The sequence below is a fragment of the Passer montanus genome, unplaced genomic scaffold (assembly GCF_014805655.1).
Source record: "Passer montanus isolate IOZ18808 unplaced genomic scaffold, ASM1480565v1 scaffold1, whole genome shotgun sequence".
NCBI classification, from domain to species: domain Eukaryota; kingdom Metazoa; phylum Chordata; class Aves; order Passeriformes; family Passeridae; genus Passer; species Passer montanus.
The window spans coordinates 14300799-14322385 of record NW_024356504.1 but is presented as its reverse complement, the minus strand read 5'-3'; the positions used below and the strand labels follow the sequence as shown (position 1 = coordinate 14322385).

The 21587-nt window shown below is 44.9% G+C and overlaps 1 protein-coding gene across 5 annotated transcripts in view; it reads left to right on the top strand.

The window, feature by feature from the left end:
* The first annotated feature begins 12879 nt into the window (after positions 1-12879).
* Positions 12880-21587, top strand: part of SMARCAL1 (SWI/SNF related, matrix associated, actin dependent regulator of chromatin, subfamily a like 1) — a 34263-nt gene continuing 25555 nt past the window's right edge. Inside the window, exons 1-6 of one of the 5 annotated variants that reach the window (XM_039700669.1) lie at positions 12963-13369; positions 13577-13672; positions 13770-14730; positions 15398-15448; positions 18048-18308; positions 19442-19492. In XM_039700669.1, coding sequence (XP_039556603.1) covers positions 13860-14730; positions 15398-15448; positions 18048-18308; positions 19442-19492 — 1234 coding nt within the window. In that variant the 5' untranslated portion in view covers positions 12963-13369; positions 13577-13672; positions 13770-13859. The other 4 variants (XM_039700678.1, XM_039700652.1, XM_039700688.1 and 1 more) reach the window with 4 other exon arrangements.

Below are 21587 nucleotides of genomic sequence, written 5' to 3'. Positions count from 1 at the left end.
GTTACCAGGATTCATCAGCAGCCACAGTAACACGGAGGATATTCCCCCTAGGACCTCATCTGGCACAACACTGCCATTCCCAAGAAAAAAGCAACAGTTTTGTATGGGCAGATTGATAGTCTGTCCTTAGGAGGATCTGTACCTGGCATAAAGGGGTAGTGCATGGAGACACCACACGAGGATGTCCAGGAGATTAATCCTATGAATCCTGTAAATCCTGTGCTGAGCTAAGTTCCTTCTTGAGCTACAATTCTCCTTCAGTATAATGAATATTTGGATATTTGAGACTGTTTCCCCAAATTCCTACCAATATGTATCTCAGGATTTAACATCTTAGGCTGCCCAGATAGTTTCCCCATCTACAGCAGCTTGTTTCTGGATCAGCAGGCAGATATGCACATGCTGCATAAGTACAGTGCAGGTAATGAAGTTGCTTATGAGCCAGATAATCTGCTTAGCTTCATCAGCAGTAGGTGAGTTTCCATGTTGGCAGAGGCCAAGACCCAAACATGAGAAGACCTTTTTAGGTGACTCCTAAGCAATCTTTGTTGCATAAAATGGGTCTTGAGAAGAGCAGGGACACTGGAGATGAGAGAAAAGCACACTGAAGTACATTGCAGGAGGACATCCTCGTGTCTCCCTGTGCTGAAGAATTACCCACTGTATGCACCAGCTCCACATCACTTTCACAGAAGAAGGCAGTAGGCTTCCACATCTGCCTGGAAATGCCAGGCACAAAACATCGGGCTGACCCACAGCCTGCTAAGGTACTGTGTTGTCTCCTCTCTTGCCCTGACTATGCTCCAACACACATCAGAAACACAGGAAAGATCACAACTGTCACTAATAAGAGCACAAAGGTTCCACTGGCAGGTGTCACTCTCCTTGGTGACCTCTCCCCACACCTTTGCACAAGGGACAAGTGTGGTGTCTGTCAATGAATGGACTGAAGGCTCCAACAGGAAGAGAGGAGTGTGGATTTAAAGGCAGGGCTGTTGGAGGTGGCATAGTGCAGACAATGAAAGCAGAGGGAAATGGAAGAGCGGTGAGTGGGAAAATTAGTGGATTTACATCCATGGAAACAGGAATTGATTTTTGACCATTGCATTTCTACGGAGCATCCCCCAATAGTACCTCAGAATGGAAACTTTGTTCTGAAAAGGAGGCCTTGACCTTACATGTGGCCCAGACACAGTATTTGAAAGGGAGCTTAAACATCACATTGACACTCTCCCAGGACCTCAGGAGCACATGAAGTGAGAGACTGTTACATCCAAGTGATGGCCCAGATCTACTGCTTCCTAATGCACTTTATGTTAATTAAAGTGAGATTTCAAAACCATACACATTTTCTTGCCAAGATAATTAATTGATTTAGAAGCTTATGTAGTTAAAGAGTTTTGTAATTACATTTTATTGTGGGGGAGCATTTTAGGGATGGATGCTGCCATAAGCTGAACATCTCCATAAAGGTGCTGAGTGCCTGGGTTTCCTTGTGGGATGAACCCTCAGTGCTGATGAGCTGGAAATCTCCTCTGGTCTTTGGGGTCATGCAGCTCCTGACAACTTGGTCCCAGTAGACAGAAATATTCAGTCTCACAGACCCTAAAAGGAAACCCTCAAAAGTAATGGATTCTGAGCCAGTGTCTGCAAGTAGGCAACAATTCTATGCTGCTAAAGGTGCTTTTCCTTCCTTTTCCTTCCTTTTTCCCTTCCTGGGGTCTCTTTGGGGATGTTTTTTAACCCTCAGGTCATAGTGCAGATGACTGTGGTGATGAGCTGACTCTAATTCCAGTCCTTTCCATCTTAAGACTAGTGTGGTCTCTCTGGATCTTCCTCCCAGACAATGTGCTCTCATTCAAGAACAAGAGGAAAACAAGCTGTCAACCCCAGGAAACACTTCTCTCCCTGCATCACTGCCAAACTCACAACTCTGTCTTCCTGACCTGCCCTGCCCTTTAAGGACATAAATTAATTCCTGGCCCTGAAAGCACTTAAACTACATGGGAAAAGCTACAACCCCTTTGATTTATATTGGGAAACTGAGGCACAGGCAAGAGAATTCCCCCTTTGAGTCAGCAGCGAAGCGCTGCATGGGGAACTATTTTACCTCATAGCATGGCTCTCTTTGAGAGCAATTTGCACATCCTTGTGTGATGTGCAAGTAAGAACACATGCAATATATCTCTATTTTTCTTTCCTCTTTTTATGACTGAATAATCACACAATCTTTCTTCCATGCAAGTTTGACTGCTGCTGTTTATTGCCCTCTGGAAACGCGATGACAACAGCCCACGGCTCCTCTGCAGCAACTCGCAAAGGTCTCCTAAGCAGAGAATTATGCCCATTGGAGGCAATAAACAGCAGGAACAGTAGAATGACTAAGCACCAAGGATCCTGCATTTGTATAGAAGCTAGCAATGAAAAGGAGGCAAGGATGCCCTGGAGAATGGTGCCTTAGGAAAAATATTTCCAGCATTTTCTAAAAATGAAGGTTTTCGTGCATAAAACACAGGCCGAATTTGAACCTCATTCCACTGTTGAAGCTGCCTGTGATCCTGGGTATGACTTTCATGCTAAGCATCAAGACTTAATGAAAAACTGGTAAATCACAGGAGAATTGGCCCAGAGTACACTGAGATATATTCTCCTGCTGTCCCTGAAGTTGTATGGGTGTGTGGAGGTACTGGTAGAGCCTCCTGGGTACCAGAAGAACGTGCAGACAGAGATGGAGTCTTTGCTATCTAAAGCCATCATGTGTTGGGACTCTGCTGCTGAGCCTACCCCTGACTGGCTCTGATGCCATTTGGGGAACTCTCATTTAGGCCGAAAAAGATCAAAACCTCAAGGGATATCTGCAGAGGATACTGCCCACATGGTCTCTTTTCTCTGAAAAAGAGCTGCACCTGCAGTAGCACTGGCACCACGTGATCCCATAAAATCACTGTCCCAATGAAATCCTGATGTACAAGGGGGGAAAAAAATTAATCTCCTTTTGTTCTCTTCCCTGACCACCTCCTTCCTCCGTTTTTCTTCTTGATTCGTTTTTATGTTCAGTGATATAAATTTTCCAAGTCAGTGCTAAGTCCCTTGCTTGTGTGATCTTTACATACCAGCAGACATATGCAGAGAGATGAGAGGAGACCAAGTGCAAATCAATCCATCCTGCTGACACTTTTATTTATCTATTTTCTTTCCCCATCTGCCACTGCTCAACTGCCTCAGTATGTGTGTGAAAGAGGGATGGGGAAAGGGGTTGGGATACTGGTAGAGCCACTGAAGAGCTCTCTATTTGCAACTGCAGCTGCCCCCTTTCCTTCCTACTACCCTACTATCCACTGTTCCCCATATTCATTCCGCTTCCTACTACCCTGCTATCCATTGCTATCCATATGCATTCTGCTTTGTGGCAATTAAAAAAAAAAAAAAAAACCAAAAAAACAAAACAACACAGGGCTTTTTAGTGTTGATACAAGATGCCAGGTTGACAGTTGGGAAGCCAATCCCAGACTCGACACCAGTGGCAAAGCTGCTTTGCTGCTGAGTGCTTTGAGGGCTCCCAAGAGAAAAGCACCAGTGTCTGTAGCCCAGGCTGAGCTCCATAGCTGAGATCAAAGACAGACATACATTACTTGTGGACCAGGCAGAGAGGAGGACTCTTAACACACACTATTATATTTCATGGCTGTGATATCCAGCAGCCACACGTAGAGAAGATACAGAAGTTTGTGCTTTTAGGTCTGCATTTAACCATGCCTTCCCACCGAAATGTGCAAGCCAAGGTTAATCATGGCACACAGTGGAGTTCTTTGCTCACTAGGCTTCAGCCAAGACCTGGATTTTTTCATGAAGTCTGTATTACGTGCAATAATTTCTACTCTAATCCAAGATGCCTCTGAATCATCAACTAGGGCAGGGTCCAACGTCTGTTAAGTTTCCCACGTATTAAATAATTCACACAATCTCCATCTAGAGTATTTAACTTCTTAAGCAATCCTGTTTCCTCTTCTAGGAGCTAAGCCTCAAGAACTCATGAGCCACCAGGTATTTGCAGAGTGACATGCATTCAAAATGCAATTCTTTTACAGCAGTGGTGTTATCACATAGTGAACTTACTCCTGGAATGAGCATTGCTTAGGAGTTGTCAATAGTTTAATCTGATTTATACAAGCTGTGTTCTCCCTCTCTCTCCCTCTTCCCTCAAATAAGCACTAATAAGTTCTCAACCTGGACAAATCCCAGGTAGTGAGATCAGTACCTGGCAATATATCAGCTTTGTTGCTGAAATCAGGGATGAAGCAGGGACAACTGAAAATGCTTTTTCCAGTTGTTTTTAATTCAGCTTTCAAATAGACAGTGCTGTCTAAAGTATGACTGCCCTATAGGAATACACTTCAATACTTATACTACTGTGTGCCAATTAAGTAATTAATAAAAGTGTAGAAAATCTATTAAAAAAGGTGGTGGTATCCACAAGGAACATTAATACTGCAAGGTGTCATGCCCATGAATAAAACCTGACACCATCTGCAAATTCAGAGGGAACCACCTGTTCTGCCTGTTAAGAGATCAAGTTTAGGTGCTGATCAGAAGATTCTGAAGACTTGGTCTTTAACTTGTCTGTGGACTGGAAAGTATTTGCAGGGCACAAGGGGGTTAGTCTTTGTCCTCCAGGACAGTTGTCATTTTACAACCTTACGATGCATTAGAAATTGCAGAACATGAATGTCACTGCTTTTAGCCTCAAATTCTGTCAGCATGATATTGTGCCATGATGCAATCTCAGTCAGCATCTTGATTTGATTTGTGCATTGCTTCACAATTCACTCCAGGAGGGCTTAGGGTCCAATTCTGCAAACAGCTCTGCAAATGAGAAGTCATACCCACCGCTGCTTAGAGACCTTGACATCCAGCAGCGCTCTCAGAGCACGGAGCAGTGCCCCCCATCCTCACAAAATTACATGGAAATGGTGGCCATTTCCAAACTTCACTTGACCTCAGAAGCAGTGCTTGATTTCTCTGTTTTACAGTGAATCCAGATGGACAACAGGGAAAGAATCAAGGGACTTGCTGAAAACCCAGATGCTGCTTCTGAGCTTGGATTTTCCAGGTCAATACATTTCAATTTTTTTTCCACTGAGGGAAGAGAAAACCTCACTCTTCCACATTCAGTCTTAAATCAAGCTCCTGCAAGATAATCTTAAAAGGAATTTCTTGCCTGCTAAAAGAGGAGACCCACTCCCAACCCACACTTCAGCACTGACTGTGTTTGATTCAATAAACTCAGTGTTTGTACTGTCTCTGTATGTGTGCACCCTCGCATGACAAAGAGATCCAATCAGACAACTCTTGCACTTTCCTCCTTTCTATGGTGCAATATGAATAGCTGCTCTATGGAGCAACTTCTGAATATGAAAGATGGAAAATGTCAAATAGACCATCTGAAATAACTGCCGTTAAAACAGATGATCAGCAAGGGAAATTGCTGATCATCTGTATTGCCTCAATATATAATCTAGGATCAAAATGTGCATTTTATAGCAGACAGCTATGTGATAATCACATGATCTGTCACCTAAAACTTGGGTCTGATTCCTGGTACAGACAAAAGGAAGGATTCAGTGGACAGCCATGCTGAATGGGAGAAATAGTTCCTTTATTCTTGTATAATTAAGCTGATTCTTCTCATTTGTTATTGTTGTGATTCTTATGCTTTGTAATCCTTTTTACTGAACATAAATATTCCAAACAACAGTAGTTTCTTGGATCCCAGAAGCTGAGCTTAGACAAACTTTTGTAATTGTCAGACCAGGTCATAAGCAAACTTTCTGTGGATCCTTCGTAAACCTTTCTAAGTGTTAGGCAAGAATCAGTATGTTACACAAAACATCAAATGAGAGCTTGTAGTTGAATTTTGACATGACAAACACTAAATTTGATACTTATCATACAATGTCTAACATCTATGTTTATTTATAGCCCACTGAGAAAAGCAGAACTTTTTTCTACTCAGTTGTGAAGAACCCTACATACCTGTGCCACCACAGGAACAAAAAAGTATTAATTGCATTACCAGTCCATCAAGCTATTCATGCCACTCCTTCTCTCTCACCACCCTGTATTAAGCCTTTTAAAGCCAAAAGTGGTGTAAATCTTTCTAGATGCCAGAGGACCATTTTGCTAAAACACTATCCATCTTAACAGCCTGTCAGATTTCTGAATGGGAATGACTTCTTTGGTGGGAACAGGCCTATAACTTACACTGCTTCTCATTTCCTGAAGCACTGGAATTGTGCTGCTCCCTAATGTTATTTTATTAAGATGCGATTTGTCATCATGTTGCTGAAAACAAGATAAAATGCTGGCTAATTAAATTCCTTATTTAACTTGATGAGCATCTGCTTTCTGTAGTCACAATCTTTTAAACAGAACCTTTATGGCTGTTTGTCAGGATCTGGCTATTACAATTTTTACTACGATCAGAAAGGGGAAATGCCCTCCCTAAACAAAGCACGTGCGCTCCCATTGCCTATGACCCTTGTTGTTTATAATAAGAAACGTATGGGCAGATTGCAGCAGTACCTTGCAAGCACACTGCCCTGACACTTCAAGAGCACTCCCTGTTGTGGAATAATTGCTATCCCATGGAGCCCAGTGGAAATCACTGAGACAAGCTGGTAGCAAAATAGTGCAGCTGACAGCAAGTGTTTTCTAGATCAGGCTGCTCTACAAAATATAACAAACAAACAAATCACCTTGTGACTTCCACCTTCTTTAGCAGATAAGACTCCCAACACAAAGGAAAATCTTCTCTGTTGAAGAAGCAGGCTTAACAAGCTTAAGTACACACTTCAAGTTGAGCATGTGCTTAAGCGTGCTGTTTGTCAAGGCCAGATTCTGGCTCACTTTCCAAGAACTGCACTCACAGAGTTTCTAAGATGAGAGCAACCTTCCTGCATCATTGGTTGAGTGAAGACTGGGGTAGAAAAGAGTCATCTGCTGAGTCCACATTCCTAATTCAAGCAGCAGTCTTACATTGCTCCCATCTAAGCAACAGCAGAGGGTGACAAACAATTGTATCAGAACCCACTGTCAGCTCAGGGCTTTTAGGAAAGTCTTGAGCATGCCACAGGTCTGTGTCTCTCTCTTGGAAGACCCCTTGGCAACAGACCTTGCATCCCACAGAACTCCAGAGGTGCTCTGCCAACTCCTTTTGGTTGGGATTACGCTTTGAGATCCTTCAAGGAAAGATGCTGCTCCTGTGAAAGAGCAAAGGACCATTAATATTACATTGGTGTAATAGCACACCAGTGACCTCTGGTTCTACTGCTTAAAGGATATCTCCATATCTCTGGGTCTTATGCACCAGGAGGAGAAAGGGCAGAGAACTGTAGGTAGGTTCAACAAACAGGATCTCAGTAGTTGGCTTCATATAAACAAAGGCCATAGCTGCTTGTTCTGAGCTTGAACACCAGGCCAATAATTTAAGCTCCAGAATAGAACTAGGAATGCAACTTTGGTTTGTTTAACCTCATTTCCTAAAGAAATAAAGCTTATGCAGTTAAATTGTCTCTGTGCACACAGGCCTTTCCTTCTAATTTTGGACCCTTCTGCCAGTTCAACTGTGTTTCACAAAGATAAATTTCTGTTGAGCATCTGAACAAAAAATCCCAACCAGTCGTGTTGAGCAGAGGGGTGTGCTCTGCTCCTATCTTAAGCATAAGATACTGGAGAGTCTACATCGCCAGTGCCCTCACCCCAGCTGGATCACAGCTCATATTGTGTTAAATGCTGGTGACAGAGAAGCTTTGGAAACACAGTCTGAAATTCAATGTAGGATGTGGGGTTTTTTCTCTTGGGCTGCCTCACACAAAAGATCACAAATAGACTCAACTTTGCAGCAGCTCTGAGGCAGTGGCCTGGCAGCAAAGCAGGGGCCATGTGCTGTGCAGACCATTGCTCTGGACTGGAGCTATGGAGGGGAATCCAGCCAAGAAGGACAGAAGGCAGAAAAGAGACCCTGCAATCTGTTGGAGGGGTTGTACTATAAACAAGAGCAGGAAGGCTTCAGCATGCCAGGGAAGAACAAGCTGTGTAGATAAAAGAGGCTGCTTCAAAAGAATGGAGGGTGACTAATTTTTCTTGCACTGGGTGGCCAGAAAGCAGGGAAAAAGAAGTGGTCTTTACTGAGCTGGCAGTCAGAGGAGGGGAACAACCTTCTCATGCTAGAAAAACTCACAGAAAAGCCTCTGCAGGTGCCCTTTCATCAGAGTTTCAAGGACACCAGGATTCAGCAAACTCCAAATTTTGTCTTTGGTTCTACAAAGATGCTCAGGGAAAGGGCATGAGCTGTCAAACGGGCCAAGAGGCCATGGTCCTTGGTGTGCCTCAATGGCAGAGGGAAAGTCGAGGGGATTTACAGCTGTCTAAGAAAAGAAATCCGGGGAATTGTAGGGGATGCAGGGTCAGCACCTCCCCAAACCCAAGCACACCCTGGCCCTCCAAGCCCAGGGTTTGAGCTCCCCATTAGGCAGCTTTGACCTCCTTGAGGATCCCAAACCAGAGCAGAGGAAGCACAACCCCACAGCCTACAGAGGATAGGTCTTGTAAAGAATATTCAGGTCAGACCCTAGAAGCCCAAAATAAAGGTTTCTCCATCTGGAACAAGTGCAGAGGCCTTTCTCTGACTCTCCTGCACCACAACCTCCTCTTAAAAGCAGACCTGTATGTCCCCAGTCCGACCACCTGACTGGTCTTAGCTGGGTACGAACTGATAACATGGGATTAATTTATTTTAGAAAGTGAAACTACAAGTTCTCCACAGCTAGTCAAAGATTGGTGCAATTAGGCATTGGTTATGGTTTCTCTGAGCTCAGTGTGGGGTACCAAAACCCTCCCAGAAGCTGGGGCATCTCAGGATCCTTAGCCTGGGCTGATTTCCAGTTCTCTGCTGGACAGCTTTGCTACACACAGCAGCCCTGCGTGCAATTCAGCCCCAGCAGAGAGTGCAGGCTGGCTACACATCCAGGAGGAAGGAAGTGAGCTCTGCTCATGTGGAGAACCACCAAGGTGTGCTGGCAAAGAGGTGTAATGGGGCAAATATTTTCAATATGACAGTAGTAGGACCTCTGAAGAGCAGCCCAAGACCCCTCAAAGGATAATCCATGAGATTCCAGAATGGCTCTGGAGTTTTGGGAGGCTCAGGTATTAGCTACTGCTCATAGAAGATGTACAATTGAGGCAGTTATGGTTCATTTGAAGACAGCAGTCAGCCAGCCCAGCCCACAAGAGGTTTAGAGCATGATCCAAATGAGACAAAGCTCCTGCTAAGAATGACACTGAGAACCTAATTTCCTTAATTTTTTTTCACCGATGGGAGCATTTCTTTGGAAGGATGTGAACCATTTCCTCTGCAGCACAGCTGGGGTGCCCTATCCCTCCCAGGACTTTCACTCTGCATCTCTGCCCCTGACCCAGTATGTGGAGGGTGAGTCCAAGCCACTGCTGGAAGCATGTTCTGACTGAAAGGACACGTGGAGTGCACCAGCAAACTGCTTGCAAGTGGCCTCTCATTTTGTAGGTCTGTTCTCTGCATGGCCGGGCTGTTCCTGGTGTCTCGCTGAACTTGTGCCATATGGAGCAAATGCTTCAGCGTCTGTCTGTGTCTGCCTGACCGTGCAGCTCAAGAGCTCTCTGCAAACAATGCTCTGCTCTCAATATTTGCATGAGCTGGGGACAGCCCTTGGGTGGGGCTTTTCTCACTCTTCCCAAGTTGTTGGGTTTTTTCCCCCGACAAGATCTCTCAAAGCACAAGGAACCATTGCCAAGGACCTGGAACTGGATTGCTGCTGGCAGGGAGAAGGTGGCTGGGAACATTTGCAGGGTTATGCTCTGCATGTTCCCTCTCTCTCTCATCCATATGTGACACTGGGATCTGGTTTAGCTCTGGGCAGTTAAAAGTGCGACAAGAAGGAGAGAAAAAAAGGTCTCTCATCCACTCCTTTCTCTCTCTGCTGTGCAGCCGCCTGGAGTCTGCTGGCTTTCAGGGGAAGAAAGGGCAAAGGCAGAAGAGCTGGACAGAGACCATGGAGCTATGCATCCCTTCCTAGCACATATGCTCTGCAGAGAGAGGACCTGGAACATGCAAAAAGGTTTGATTTTTTTTTGCTTGAGAGTAACAAAACGCTGGACCCAGACATCTCCTCAGCCTGTGATTTTCTTTAAAAGTGGTGTGTTTGGAAGTGCCTGTGAGCTTGTGGTATGCTCATGTCTGCGTGTGATTCCCAGGTGAGGAACAGCACTCTCAGGGCTGTGCTGTGTGTTGAGTTGCACCTCACTCTTCCTGCCTGCCTTGTTTTTCTCAGGCTGACAAGCTCCTGACTAATGGCAGTCACTGCTGCTTAATCAGGAAGCAATTTAATGATAACCTTTTCTAATTAACTAGCAGAGAGAAGAATGAATACACTGTGAAACAGCCAGCTGGCTGCAGTGTCCCGAGCCAAAGGGCCTGTCAGGTGAGAGGAAATGGTGCCTGGGGACAAGGATGGCAGCTCTGGGCCTGCCACTGGGCAGGGTAGTAAAATCCTGAGATGGGAAGGGGTTATGGTGTTCCCCGGGGCATTTTCTCTACTTTCTCCCCAGTTACTTCTCTGTTTACCCACATGGGGAACGTACCTGCTCAGGAAAGGCATCTTGATGTGTATAATCAAGCCCTATGTATAATTAAAACCCTAGGAGGCCCTTTTATTTTATTTTAACTGATGCAAATATGAATAATCATCTTATTTTGAAGATGTTCACAAAATCATAAACCAGTCCAAGTTGGAAAGCACCTTGAAAGACCATCTGATCTAATCCTTTGTGGGAAAGGGAGCCAAGATGAGGTTATCTATCACCCTGTCCAATTGGATCTTGAAAACCTTCCGTGATGGGGACTCCACTATGTCCCTGGGGAGGTTGTTTCAATGATTGATTGTTCTCAATGCAAAAAATTTCTTTCTCATTTCAAGATGAAACCTCTTCCAGTGTAATTTCTTGAACAGTGTAGGACCCGGTGTTTCTCCCTGGGGGACTGCACTTGTGACTGGCTGCCAGTGCCAGCCTGCATAAAACCCATTGATTGCTGCCTTCTGCTGTGGCCTGGGAGCCAATTCCCTCCCCATCTCACAGATCTCACTCCTGATCAACTCATCCAGGAGAAGGCCATGGGAAAAATGGTCAAATACTGTGCTGAAGTCCAGGTTAACTACCTCCACTACTCTTCCCATGTAGACAGAAAATGTCATTTGGCTGTAGAAGGTGATCAGGTTAATCTGCCATGATTTCTGTCTAATAAATCTGTGCTGGCTTTCCCAATCACCTACTTCATTTGCTTTGTGATAGTTTCTTGGAAGACTGTATGACTTTCCAAGGGCCTGGAGTAATACTAATGGGCTCATAGTTTCCTGTGTCCTCTTTTGTGTTCTGCTTGTAGAAAGCCCTGACATCTATCCTCTTCCAACCTCCAGGCACATCCACTCATTTGTCTGGTCACTAGTAGTGTCCCCAGGGATCAGTGTGGGGTCCAGTCCTGTTTATTGGCAATCTGGATGAGAGATTCTGTTTATTGGCAATCTGAATTCACCACTAGCAAATTTGTGGACGACACCAAGTTGGGTTGGACTGTCACTCTGCAGAGCTGAGTGGACAGGTTGGATGAATGGGCTGAGCCCAGGCTATGACATTCAACATGACCAAGTGCCAGGCCCTGCACTTCACCCACAGCCACCCCAGGCAGCGCTGCAGGATGGGGGCAGAGTGGCTGGAAAGCTGCCCTGGAAAGCTGAACATGAATCAGCAGTGCCCAAGTGGCCAAGAAGGCAAATGGCACCTGGCCTGTATCAGGAATAGTGTGGCCAGCAGGACCAGGGCAGTGACTGTGCCCCTGTACTTGGCACTGGTGAGGCCACATCCTGAGTGCTGTGACCATTCCTGAGCCCCTCACCTCAGCAGGGACACTGAGGGGCTGGAGTGAGCCCAGACAAGGACAACAGAGCTGTGACGGGTCTGGAGCAGCTGAGGAGCAGCTGGGGGAGCTGGGGGTGTCCAGCCTGGAGAAAAGAGGGCTCTGAAACCACCTGGAAGGAGATTGCAGCTAGTGGAGGTAGGGCTCTTCTCCCAGGCAGCCAGGGACAGGATGCGAGGGCACAGCCCCAAGCTGCACCAGGGGAGGTTAAGGTGGGACATTAGGAAGAATTTCTTCACAGAACAGGTGATTAGACACTGGAATGGGCTGCCCAGGGAGGTGGTGGAGTCACCATCCCTGGAGGTGTTTAAGGAAGGACTGAACGCGGCACTCAGTGTCATGGTGTGGTTGACATGGTGGTGCTTGGTCATGGGCTGGACTGGATGATCTCAGAGGTCTCTTCCAACCTACCATCGATATTCAAAAATGACAAAATAGCAGCTTGCACCAATGCCAGCTGCTGCTCCTAACCCCGGGGGCAGACTCCTTCCTCAGAGCTGTCAAGTGCCGCCACCCGCTCTCACACATCAGCTCCGCTGTCGATTTCTCGTCAGTCACCATTCAGTAACACCACACATTGGCGCGCCAGACCCACACCATGGGCAGCCAGCGGGGGGGTCCGCCCCGGCCGTGCAGCGCTAGGCGCCGGCTGGGCAAGGCTTCAGCCAGGGGCCGGCAGCAGAGCCCCCGCACGCCCGAATGGGCGACGGGGGCGGCCCCGGGGTCCCGGCTCCCTCCCCGCAACGCCGCAACCCCACAGCCCCCGAGATGGCGCCGCAACCGGAAGACTACATTTCCCAACGCCCCGCGCGCCCTGCGCGCCGCTCTTATCTCCCGGCGTGCTGCGCACTCCCGGCCGCTCGGTGCCGCCGGGCGGTAGCGCAGGGCCTGCTGGGAGCTGTAGTCCCTCCGCGGCGCTCCGGGCCGTGCCCGCCGGCGGTGAGCGGGCGGCGGAGCCGCGGGGCGGGCGGGGAAGGAATCCTGACCTCCGGGTCCACGGGGGTGGCGGGGGGCCGAGGGACGGGTCGGGACCTCCGTGGAGTTTGGGACGGGAGCCTGCCCGGCTCCTGGGAGAGGAAGGGGCAGAGGGGGAACCGCACCGCCCGCAGGAAGCTGAGGAACGGAGGGAGCGGGCATCCCGCAGGACGCGGGCAGCGAGCGCATGGAGCCAGGCGGGCTGCCGGGAGAAGTGACGGGAGCCAGCTCCTCGCTTCTCTTGGAAGGCCCGGGACCTGCGAATGCCGGTTTCTCTGGAGGAGCTGGCTCTGTCCTGTGGCGTTCAGCAGGTATCTGCCACGCTCTGTGAGATACCCAAGAACCGAAGGTGAACAGGGAAGATGGGCATCGTCCCATCTGTGCTAAAAGGTACCCGAAATAGGACACGCTAACACCGAAGGCTGTGCAGGGATGTAATCCTTTGCCTCCAGGTGCCTTTGCAGGGCTGGCTCTGCAGTGCAGGGTGTTCCCGCGCTTTGCTATTTTATTACTTCTGCTGGGAATTGCAGAGAAGAGTACTCAGGACAGTTGTTGAATAGGAATTTTCTCCTTTTTCCATGTGTTATATCCCTGCAGGACTGGTATGCAAGGCTTCATCAGTGTCTGCCACCATCTACTAGCTGATAATGGCTCAGCATTGATGTGACAGCTTTGCTGAACTGCCAGATTCATGTAGGACCAGTTACAGTAATACTCAATCACTAATAATACTAAGTTATCAATAGAATAATAATCTGTTGTTTTTTGTTTTTTGTTTTTTTTCCTGTAGACTGGCCTCTTTTCCTCTAAAGAAGCAGTTGCCTCCGTGATTGATTCCCAATGTAGTTTTGGTACAGATTTGTTGTTGGAATTGTTGAAGATGTCATCAGGCCTTACAGAGGAGCAGAAGAGAAGGATTGAAGAGAACCGCCGGCTGGCTTTGGCTAGGAGAGCAGAGAGGCTGGCAGCCCAGGGAGCTGGGCCCGTGGGCATCGCTGCACCTCCTCTGGGAGAGCAGAGGCTGGGCAATCCAGCAAGCTGGAAGGAGGAAAACAATCATGTCAGGCTCGCCAGCCAGCAGCGACACGATCCAAACACGCCTGTGGAGCAGAAGAGCTGTCTCCAGAAAGGCTATAACCATTACACAGCAAAGCAACAGATGGCTGGCTCGCACAGAGAGCAGCCAAAGAGTTGCTCAGAGGACTCAGAACAAGCAAGTGGCCTAAAGCAGTTCCCTGCAATGACCCCGAATTCTCTGAGTTATTCCCATAAACATTACTTGGATGCTGGTAGTCAGGAACACGGACAGCACACTTCAGTGAATCATGGAACATTCCAGCAGCCCAAATGCTACCCAGCTTTCAAAAGCCCCACAGGACCACCTCATCCAAGATTCACTGATAACGGGCACCCTGATGGCAGTAAGAGTTTACAAACTCAGAACAAATCTGCCATTAAATATGTTTCACCACCAAGCAGTGCTGCCCTGAGCGATTCAGAAATGCTGATGAGCATAAACGGACTGACAGAAAGAACAGGGGCAGGTTTTGTCTCTCAGGCCAGTGCTGGAACGCAGAAACTGACCAGCTCTGCTGGTGTGGGCTCTGCCTTTGAAACTGCCTCTCATAAGAAAGCAATTAATGTTACAAAAGGAAAATGTGTGAAATATGGGGAAGACCGGTTCCAGGTTGAAATAGGGTACAATGCTGAACTTATTGCTGTGTTTAAGAAGGTACCAAGCAAAGCCTATGGTAAGAATTGTTTGTGTTCTGTTATCTCTGTTTTCAGTTGCGTTGAAGCTTTGGCATCTGTGTAGTTGCTATTTGCTACTTCCTCTTCCCAGTGTACCTATTGCTGGGGTGGAATATGTGGCATTAATGGGGGATTAAAGAAGTAAATACAGATTAAAGTGCATAGAAATTCTGGACATAAATACCTTGAGCTTGGATTTAGAAAAGTCTGAAGCCTTGCTTTATGAGCAGTATTCTGAGAAGTTTAGTGGCAGCATCTGGTCAGTTTGTTGGAAGTGAAGGAAGCAAAGTTATTCATAAACTGGGATGTGAAAATGGGTCACTTCAGCTATAGCTCAGAGTTATTCTGTTTCCTGGGTTACAGGGAGCAGTGGAATCTGATCTTTTACCATTATCTTTATTTGTTATATTCTATTTTTGTTTTCTCTTTATGTGTTACTGATCCCTGTGAATGGCTGTTGCATTGTTGTCTTAGTATTCATATTCCTCATGCATTTGTCTGGTGTCATGTAGCTGTAAACTTGGGCATAAGTGTTTTTCAGATGTGTGGTAAAAAGTTTGCATGAGTAGGTTGAATACTCTTACCTCACATGAACATTTCATGCCACCACTTTTTTTCTGCCCCAAATGATTCATATTCTGCCCTATTACTCTTGCCCTACTTTAGATCCTGCTATGAAGAAATGGAATTTCAGCATGGCCGATTACGGCAGCGTCTGTAAGTAAATGTTGAATGATAAAAAACAAGCAGAATCTTGACACCCCCTCCTTCCCCTGCTTTCCATAGTTATTGTTTTGCTTTGTTAGTGTCTTGAGTAATAAAAGTGGTGCTGCTTAACGATAATGCCCATCTTTTAGGCATCTAGCTCATAACATTTTTTCTGATACCTTGTAGTTGATTAGAAATAATTTAATTTTTCATGTAATCTAAATACCAAGTACAGGTTGCACTTTCTCCACCATAGAATTTTTCAGCAAACAACAAGATCATAGGAAAATTATCTGCTGTGCTGGTACTTGTTTTGAATTTGTTTCGAAAACTGAGTGTGTTCCAGTGGCTGATGCTTAATTTCTGGGTCCATTAATGTATTTTCTTTTTAAATAGCTCTTATATAAACACGTTTATTGTTCATTTTGCATGTCAGAAAAGGATAAAGGGTAGTTCTCCAGGGTTTTGAGTTGAGACTGAAAAGGAATTTGCCTTTTTTTTTTTTCTTTGGTATAACAAGGGTGGGTTTATCTTTTTTTTCCTCTCCTGTCATGTTATTCTGGAAAGATTGAGAGATTATAGAGGCAAACACTTCAGGTAGGCATTTCAGAAGCACACTGCATTGAAGTGAGTGATAAATCACTATTGATTTTAGTGGGAACAGAATTAGGCCTGTGTTGAGCACTTTAAAAAACCACAGTTGAGTGCTGGTATTTTAGCTTCCCATGTGGGTTGCCACACATTTATAATTTAAATGCTGTTGGCTTGCTTGAAGTGTATCAAGTACAGATGAGAGCAGAGTCTCTGTACCAAGGAGCCTGCAAATGAAGAGGATGTTTTTTAGAAATCAAGCATTTTTCTTTAAAGTTATGAAATACCTGAGTACTCTGTGGAAAGTTCCTGTTTACAAGTGAAGACAGTATGTGACCAACACTGGCCTGTGAAATTGGGGAAAATAGCCTGAGAAAAGGGAACTAACTTAAAATGGCCTTGAAAATGTAAGAGTGAAAATGTAAAACAATTCCTTTTAAAGTTCCCACTTGTAATTTAGTTTTTCTGAATAATGTGGTCCTGTATTGCCTTTTTTTTTCTGGTACTATAAATTTAACATGCAGTTGAGCCTAGAAACAAATGTTGAAATAAAGGAGTAAAATATGCCTTTTTCCACCCTAGTTTCTTTCAGTTTTAGTTGTAGAGGTGACCTCTAGCTATACAATGCTAAACCAGTAGCATCTGAAATCTTTTCCTTGGTGCATTGGGAGGAGAAGGTATAAATTGGTGTTTTCCAATCCCTCTAATTTAAAAATTATTTTCAGTGGGTACTCTTAAACTTTTTATTTGGAGTGGAAATCTTAAATACTTGGATTTATTCAGGAAGTCACTTATTTTAAAACAAGGTTGGATGATACCCAAATGGTTTATTTATTAATTGATTAGGAAGAAATTGTCTGAATTTTTTTCTCCATTTTCACATCTTGACCACTGAGCTTAAAGTTTGTACTATTTTGTTGTGTATCAGTTTTCTGGACTACTTAAAAAGAAGCAGAGAGGATCATGGTGTGCAGCTCGGCGCTCAAAGGACTGGATTCACCTGGGTTTATTCTAAACATCTTCTAGAGAGGGGAACTTGCCTTCCACAAGTACTTGAAGGCAGAGTGTGCTTAATGGTCCCCTGCTTTTGAGTCTGATGGACTCTGGAGATGTTCATGAATCTTTGTGTTACTGTAGTATCTGTGAGGTAGAGGCTTGGGAACAAACTCCACTACTTTGGTGCTGTAAAAAGTATCAGAAATATTTATATAAATTCATATAAAATTCCTTAACCACCGGAGTTCAGTTGTAATAATAAAGGCAGCACATGGGTTTAGACTGGCAGAGAAACACAGGGATAAGTGACATGTTTATTTCTGTGGATAGCTCTGTTCTAAGGCTAACATCTGTAAAATGTTGTGTCCCTCCACTCCCCATGCCCTGGCATTGTGTCAGAGGTGATGCTGGTGATGGGTAACACAGGAGTGCAGATGGCTGGGTGGAAGTGCAAGTCTCACTGTAAGACACAGAATAAAGGGTAATGAACTTAAATTGTAACAAGAGATTTAGGAATTTGGACTAGATTCCTTTCTACACCATTCCTCCTGGATGGATTGTCTATCAGACATTGACATGAGGCAGGAGGCAGATATTTTTAAATCATTCTCCTTTGCTGTTTACAGAAGCACCTTCCCATCTTTTCAGACACATGCTATTGATCATCATGCCCCTGTCCCTGTGATTTTCTGAGTGAAAGCACTGTAAGGCTGTGTGCAGTTTAATGCTAAGTGTGCTTCTGCAGATTGCTTGCCCTGGCCTAGGGAGCTACATTTTAGAATTGCTGACAGAGAGGGAACAGAGTGCAATCACAATGCTGGACAGGCCCTTGTTCATTTACTGTCACATGTTCCCTTTGCCCCTGCTGTATTCTCTGTGGAAAATCCCACCAACCTCCTCCTCCAGGTCATTGCTTTCTCTGTTCTTTGTCCCTGTGAATGAAAGCAGGGAATCATCATTCCTTTTAAATTTGTGTGGGTTCTTTGTTATTAATTCTTTTCTATATCTCTATTCTCCCTAGTGGAAGCAGCAAATCAACTTTCATCAGTAATTCTGGCACCGCTGGAAGGAGAAAATGTGGTTGGCTTGGCATCAGGCTCTCATTTTGTTGGCAGTAGGATTGATGTGAAATCCCTCTTGAAGATGTGTAAGAACTGGAAGAAGTCTTCAGCCCTTGTCAGAGGGAAGTGTGTGCTTATCTCTCGCCAGCGATTTGAGGTCGATATTGGGTATTCTGCAGAAGTGATTGATGTGTTCAAAAAGATGGATTCCAGAAATTATGGTGAGTCTCCTGCTGTGTCTGCTTTTTAATAATGGCCTTGTTGGGGCTATTCTTGCTTTACAGAAGAGAGGTTGTGAGAGTACATCCCTCTGAAAGAGCACAAGAGAATGTGCTTTGGTGAAGATTTTGAAAGATCTTGTAGTTCTAGTTTGATGTTGTATCCATGTCCAGCACTTTATCCTATGGCTGAACGTGTCCTCAGCCTGTTAGCCGAGGTGATATTTGAGATCTCAGCATGGTTACATTTACATTTATTGTAAATGAGGTGGATTGTGCTGATAATTTGCCAGCAGTATGGAGACTATGCAAAGTTCTTGCCTTTATTATCAAATGCAGCTGGATGTTCATTACTTCTGCTTTACTGTGGTGTATAGTGGCTGCAACTGCCTGAGCAGATTTGATTTACCAGGAGCTTTACCAGTGTTTTCAAGGCAAGTGTAGCTGTAGAGCACTTTTGATGTTGGCATTCAGATTTCAATGGTAAATACAATTTTTTTTCCACTTGTAATTTGGGAAATGAGACACAGTGATGAGGTGACATGCACAGTGTCTCAGAAGGTCAGTGACAGCATGGAGAAGAAATTCTGGAGCTCTAATTCTTTGGGCAGGGCCCCACCTTCACATTGTGCCTTCACCTGACTCTGAATTAATTCTTCTTTCCCTGGATGTTGCACACAGATGCTACCCAGGGATAAGCCTGCCAGATAGGTCTGGCATTGATGTAACATTTTGGATATTGATTAATTTCCTCCTGTACCCTCCTGAGCACTTTGACTACAGGGTACAGAGGCACAACTGAAAGTGATTGTTTTACTGACTGAAGTCAAGAGTTTGTTGGTTCACAAGCAGAAACTTTGCACACATTCATCATCCCTTCTTGCAGTGAAGAGAAAGTGGTTGCCAAAATCCTTGGCAGATGGGTTCATTAGGAGAGTTAATCTTGGCTTGCTCTGGTGATACCACCATTTCTAGATGTATGGTCATACTTTTAAATCTCAAAATTAACTGCTTAACATGACAGTAAACTGAGAAGAATTAATTTTGATCAAGGTAATAGGTCTTCTGAAACGGACAGAGAATTCAGTATTTTTTCTAAAAGAGACTTATGGCAGTGTTTGTTGTAACTATTGCAGATATGAACACCAGAAAGTGGAATTTCCTGCTGGAGGATTACCCCAAACTAAGTGAGTAGCTGTGTTCTCCAGTGAAGGAGAACTTCCTGTGCATCAGTTTCTCTCTGTTGCCTTTTGCCTTTATATATCTGTGTAACGCTGCTGAAACTGTGACTTGCCAAACTGAAATGTAGACCTGTGTTTTGGTATGTTGTTTTTTTGGTTTTTTTTTCTAATCAGAATCATCCAGTCTCTGCAGCTTGCTTCTAGCACATCTGCTTCTTGGGTTTTTATGTTTAATTAAGTTTATAGAGTGCTTTGAGATGAACAGCATTACACAAGTCCTATGGATTGTGACTGATATTTATCATCCCAGTCAGCATGCTGTGTTTGCTTTGGTGCTCATGTGAGGGTTTGTGGCTGTGGAATTTGGTTGGGGTAAGTTTCAGAAGGATAATGAGCCAGGTGCTCTATGCACATCCTGAGGAATTGTGTTTCAGAGCTGAAATGCTGTTCTCAGAGTACTTGCTCTCCAGTATGGGCTCCTGCTTTCATGGGATACCAGAGTGTGTTTAATAATTAAGTGCCTGCTTCTATGATGCATGTCTTAATAACATTAGTAATGGTTGTAGGGCTGAAAGCCATGTGGTGGGGCTGTGTAGGTAGGCCAGGTCTTGAAAACAAGTGAGTGTGTCTTGGAGGAGACTGTTACAAAACTGCAGGGTTGGGATATTGACATTCCTGATTTTGGTGAGTGCTGACGATCACTCACAGTTTGGTCAGAAGGCCTTTTGTACATGCAAAGGGCCTGATCCTGTAGCATGTGCCAGGCAGCCTGAGCAGACACATCACCTCCTAGTCTGTCATAGGATCAGTCATGCTGGCTGGGAGTTGTACACATTACGTGAGGTGTTCAGAATCCCACAGATTTGAGGAAAGGAAAATAATTCCATGAATCTTGCAGAGTGTAATTTGTGAGGGCATTTGAGGATTCCAGCACGTGCCTTTTAGAGGAACAGCATTTGCTTTGTTGCCTGTTCATTTGCCTACATCAAAATTAAAAAAAGAGATTTTAGGCTGGTTGCCATTTCCAGCAGAGAGATCTGTTAGCTGGGAACTGTTTGTAGAGGTTAATGTCTCTTTGCCTAGTTGCTCAGTCATCTTTATATAAAGGTCACTTCACTAAAAACTGTCTGTTGGATGAATCATGCTAGTGGCAGATATATCTTAATCACTCTCCCAGCTCATGTACAGAACAATAGCAACAGAATTATCAGTGAGCAAATTGTAGCAATTATGCTAACACACAGCTCAGTCTGTGAGTGTAATAACAAGCTTGTGCTGTTCTTTGGATGGAGAGAGTTCCTGCTATTGAAGAAGTATAAATTAAACCAGAGAGTTTAAAAAGTTTGGTCATTGCCCAACCACAAATGGAAATCTTTTCATATGTATATTTCTTGGAATTGATTTTGCTCTTTATGTGGCAGGGGTCCATCCTGCTGTTTTCCTCTTGGAGACGACTGAAACAAAAATACCTAACTGAATTCTAGTGCATTTACTGCTGGTATAGTGAGTTCTTTTTTTAGTTATTTTTCCAAGCAGATTTTTTTTTTTGTCTTCTGGACTTCATACACAAAGCGATACTAAAAAAAAAATGGAAATTGCTTCCTGCAATTAAAATTTGTGCACCTGCATTTGTGTTCCTAGTGTAGAGGTGTCTTTGATTTCATAGGGACAAAAATTATTAAATAAGTTTTTCTGGTCACAGCTCACTGCATGTTTAAAACTGGTGTTAATTTGTGTAGAATTTAACTGTTGGATTAAAAATAAACACTTTTATTTTTGGGGGGATGGGATAGAGAGGCTGCTGGAGGGGACTAAAATAAGGTTACCCAGGAGGAAATTGGCTAGATGCTCTGGTTGTTATGATGTGTGGATTGAAAAGGTGAAGGCTCTGAGGTCTTGGCATAATGGATTCTGGGGATCCCTTTAGTTGAACTGAGAAGTTGTGAGGCTTCATGGGTGAAGGGACGCTGGTACTGTGGAGCTGAAGTAGCTACCTGTAAGTTCATTCTGGCCTGTAAGCTGCCTCTGTCCAGGAGAGGAGCAGCGGCCACCAGCTGAGCAGGGAGGTGCTGTAGGTCCTGAAGGATGGCTGTTGGAATGC